This window comes from Dipodomys ordii, unplaced genomic scaffold (assembly GCF_000151885.1).
Source record: "Dipodomys ordii isolate 6190 unplaced genomic scaffold, Dord_2.0 Scaffold1, whole genome shotgun sequence".
NCBI classification, from domain to species: domain Eukaryota; kingdom Metazoa; phylum Chordata; class Mammalia; order Rodentia; family Heteromyidae; genus Dipodomys; species Dipodomys ordii.
In genome coordinates this window covers 45,712,364-45,717,122 of record NW_012267217.1, presented here as the reverse complement: position 1 = coordinate 45,717,122, position 4,759 = coordinate 45,712,364, and the positions used below count along the sequence as shown (strand labels likewise).

The window sequence follows — 4,759 nt, the reverse complement described above, 5'->3', positions numbered from 1 at the left end:
AAGAAAGAAAGAAAGAAAGAAAGAAAGAAAGAAAGAAAGAAAGAAAGAAAGAAAGAAAGAAAGAAAGAAAGAAAGAAAGAAAGAAAGAAAGAAAGAAAAGGAAGGAAGGAAAAGAAAGGAAGAAAGAAAGAAAGAAGGAAGGAAGGAAGGAAGGAAGGAAGGAAAAGAAAGAGAGGAAGGGAGGGAGGGAGGGAAGGAAGGAGGGAGGGAGGGAGGGAGGGAGGGAAGGAGAGAGAGAAAGAGAGAGAGAGAGAACATTCTGCTCTACATACTGCTTTTCAGCATTATTCATTTATGGTACTGAGGTACTGAGGTTTGAACTCAGGGCTTCACGTTTTCTAGGCAGATACCCTAGCAGGTATCATACCACCATCCCAATACTGCCTTTCAGCAATGAATTATTTATGTCAAAAAGAATACTTTATGGACCTTGAATCCAATTCTTTATGAGAAATATCTCCTGAGAGATAGGTTTAATGTTAAATCAAAGGCAAAAGAATCATTGTAAACAGGTGAGGATTTTATCATTGTAACAGTTTATAGCCCATGAAAAATATAAGGAAATTCTGATTAATCCTCAAGTAAATCCTTCTATTAAAATAGAAAGCTTTCAATGTAACCACTTTTTAAAAATGTCTTAGATTTGTAAGCCTAATCTTGTATGGTGATCACACAATCCTTTGAGGAAATCAAGAACTGTCCCCATTAAGTTCAGAAAAGTATGTGAATTACCAAGGTCAGAACATTAGAAAATATATAGCAGAGGTTAGAATCCAGGTTTTCTTATTCCCTATCAACAGCATTTTTTCACTACACAGAAACAACCCTAATAATGAGCTCTGAACAGTTTCAGTACCAATTTTTTAAAAAAGATTATGTCTTAAAATTCTATACTTTATGCTGGTTCACCATTGTACCCTTGGATGCCAGTTACCTTGAAAACCCTAGGACACCTATAAGGAAAACACAATTTTGTCTTCCAGGAAGGCACACTCTACAAATATTAGCCACATGCCAACATGCAAAGACAGCACAGGAAAACCTGCTAAGTGCATCACTGCTGCCGTCAAACCCATCCTCTCTCTGTGTCACCAAAGGGAAAGGAAAAGTGACCTCCAGAGACACTGAAAAATAATAAGTCTGGCTTACAGGGAAATGCTCACAGATCTGACCACAGGGAGTCTTTCACAACCCGTTTACTATTGATGACTAGCTGTTACCATACTAACCTTTAGTGACTTTTCTTACTGTCCTTCCCTGGTAATAACCTTGTAACTACATTCTAATGATTTTATCATTTCCATTTAGAAAGAATAAATTTGGATGCATCTTCCATAGATAGCTGAGTTTTCACAAAGAAAACAGGAAAAGATATAGGTTCAGGACTCGTTGAACTGAAGTGGGCAATAGCACATGTTCCCCTGAACTGTGTGTAGAACTTTAGTTCATTATATAAAGGTTCAAGGACTTTTTTGTGCCTGGAGCTCTTCCAGAATGCTAGCCAGTAATGATGGAGTATGAGTAATAGATTTTACACCATGAAATGATGGCTTCTTCCTCCCACAAATCTGTCATTCTTAGCTGTGCAATATGGTAGACTTAACATGGATCTGCAGCCATGAAATAGAGGAACTACAATCACAGTACCCAGCCACATAATGAAATCATTCTGTTGTGGTGGTTGATATGTAAAGCACTTATGAGATTAGGGAAAGTTGTAATCTCAGTCTGAGACTTGCAATTTCAGTCTTGTCTGCCATTTTAAGTAGTGATCTCATTTCTCTACTTCTGATGTCTAATACAGATTCATTCACCCTTACTTGTCTACTCCAATGACAAGAAATACGTATTCCAAATGACCCATCTTTGAACAAGTAACTATAGGTAATGATGGCTTTCTTATCATTTATTCCTTCTGTGGTAATATACAAATATTCTTGAGAAATTACCAGTATTAACTAAAACCAAATGTTCACTCTTACAGTTTATACCTAGTTACTATATATTAAACGATAGCTTAAGATATTCTCCTTATTGGATTTCTTGTTATAAGTAAACTGAATTAAAAAAAAAGAGTTTTCATGTTTTTCTGAATTTACAATGGTACTTCCTTTTTTTTGGTTGGTTGTGGGGCTTGGACTGTGGGCCTGAGTGAGCACTGTCTCTGTGCTCTTTAGCTCAAGGTGAACACTCTACCACTTGAGCTACAGTGCTACTTCCAGTTTTCTGGTAGTTTCTCAGAGATAAGAGTTTCACAGACATTCCTGCCCAGGCTGGCTTTGAACCTTGATCTTCAGATCTCAGCCTCCTGAGTAGCTAGGATTATAGTAGTGAGCCACCAGCACCCAGTGAATGGTAGCTTCTTATATACTTGGGGAAAGTTTCTCAATGTGGAAGACTTAAGTTTTAACACATCAACAATTGTTATTCCCTTCTGGAATAATCTCCCCCCCTCCCCACTCTCTCTCTCTCTCTCTCTCTCTCTCTCTCTCTCTCTCTCTCTCTCTCTCTCTCTCCCTCTCTCTATCTGTCTCTCTCTCTCTCTCTCCTCACTTGCTCTCTTCATCTCTCCACTAGTCTATCCACATATTTAACCATTTATTTAGTTGTGCTTCTGGTTATACACAGAGTACTTCTTGGATTTTTGTACAGTTAAATTCTAATCTCTTTCACATCTGAGACCTCTCCCTCTCATCTCTCTTGTATTCATATCCTTACTCTTATTCTTAAGACGATACATTGATTAACACTGAAGGTGTCAAGACTAAAATCCATGCCTGGGAATGTGGCTTACTTAGTGGTAGAGTGCTTGCCTAACATGCATGAAGCCCTGAGTTCAATACCTCAATACCACATAAACAGAAAAAGCCAGAAGTGGAGCTGTGGCTCAAGTGGCAGGCTGTTAGCCTTAAGCAAAAAATGTTCAGGGACAGTGCCCAAGCCCTGAGTTCAAACCCCAGGATTGGCAAAAAAGAAAGAAAGAAAGAAAAGAAAGAAAGAAAGAGAGAAAGAGAGAGAGAGAAAGAGAGAGAAAGAAAGAAAGAAAGAAAGAAAGAAAGAAAGAAAGAAAGAAAGAAAGAAAGAAAGAAAGAAAGAAAGAAAGAAAAAGAAAGAAAGAAAGAAAGACTAAAATCCACTGAATCCTGACAAGCAACCTAAAAGATGCTAGATGCTATACAGCACCAGAATGATTTTTAGTCAACACAGTGAATGTACAAAATACACACTCAAAACGACACACTCAGAATTATTCTAGTCATCCACACAGAGAAGGTTTTTTTTCACATCAATATACAGCAAGAATTTTCACACTTCATGGTTTATAGTACCTACTATTAAAGAAATAGTATATTTAAAATTGTTATCACTTAAAATGTTATATTCAGTAATGACAATTTTCATTGACAAAGTTCCCATGGAGTAATTTCAGACTTCTTTGGTAACAAATATCTGAATAAAGTTATCGGAAAGGGCAAAAGTTTCTACAAAAACCATATTGCAATGGTGGATGAAGGAGAAAGAGCAAACCAATGTTCATCTCCTAGACTTGCTCCTCAGCTTAGATTCACATTGACAAACAGAATTATCAGCTACTATTTGACTATTTGTCTTATCTGAAAAATGAAAACAATAAATTGGTACTTACACTAACTCCCACATACACACACAACTTTTTTTAAACCTAAACCATGAGCAATAGTATCTAGGTAGAGAGCTAGGATTCCTGTTTATTTTTAATATTTGTGTTCTAGAAGTGTAGTTTTAATGTGTCCACAGGAACTGTGACTATACTTTAGGTTGACTACAAAATGCTCAGAGAAGAAAAAGATAAATATTTGCTAAATCAATAGGTTCTACAAGACAAATAATATATTAGCACTTTGGAACTATGTTCAAATCAGTATTTATCTTGCAAGGATCCCCTTTACTTCCCTGCTAACTGTGGCCCTCTCAATGCCATAAGAAACAAGGACTATGGGAATTACCTTCACAGAAAGGAGCCTGATCCCAGGTCTGGAAAATTTCGACTGCCGCTGCACAGCCACATTGGCCAGGCCGAAGCCATTCTTCAGGGTCTTCACTACTCTGCAAGCTGTCAAAATCCTCGTCATTTTGAAGATGAGATGTGACTAAAATTAAATGAAATCACATACAACTTGTGAGAATTTTTTGTTCCAAGATTTTCAAATTAACATGAAAGCAAAAAGTCAGACAGAGGCAGAGCAGTCCGTGCTGAAAGCTGACTGCACAGCGATCTCCGAATTTCCATTCTTTCCACCATTAAATGTCCCCAGCAAAAGCTCCTCCTCCTCTTAACCCCTCCTCCCAAGGTGATGTCCAAAGATGTTCATAAGCATGTCAGATACAAATTGCATCACATCAAATACTACCTACTCCTGCTGAAATAATGCTAGTTTTGTAGAAAGCCAGTTATCCTCAAAGGAATTGCTTATGCAGCTGAATAGAATGACCCAGGTGCCGTGGACAACCTCAGGAATATCACTTACCTAAAGAACAGAACTTTCTAATAACGTAGATCAAAAGTTTACACTTGTGTAATCAGTGATGCTTACTTGGCATGAAGAGAGATCTTTAAGCTTGGCCATTCTCTGACTGGCAAGATATTGGAAACCAAATAGACTATAAAGAACAACAGGACAGATGTTTTCCTACAAACATGCTCTACTTCATTTTCATCATTTGGGGGTTAATATTATATTCTGACTATTATATATAAGGTATTATATATTGTATTCTT

The 4,759-nt window shown here is 37.3% G+C and overlaps 1 protein-coding gene across 1 annotated transcript in view; it reads right to left on the bottom strand.

Annotated features, from left to right (window-relative positions):
- The window catches only part of Cps1 (carbamoyl-phosphate synthase 1, mitochondrial), a 109,486-nt gene extending 105,228 nt beyond the window's left edge, over window positions 1–4,258 (bottom strand). Inside the window, exon 1 of the mRNA XM_013029099.1 lies at window positions 3,987–4,258. Coding sequence (XP_012884553.1) covers window positions 3,987–4,112 — 126 coding nt within the window. The 5' untranslated portion in view covers window positions 4,113–4,258. The remainder of the gene's footprint in view (window positions 1–3,986) is intronic.
- Between the last annotated feature and the right edge of the window lie 501 nt (window positions 4,259–4,759).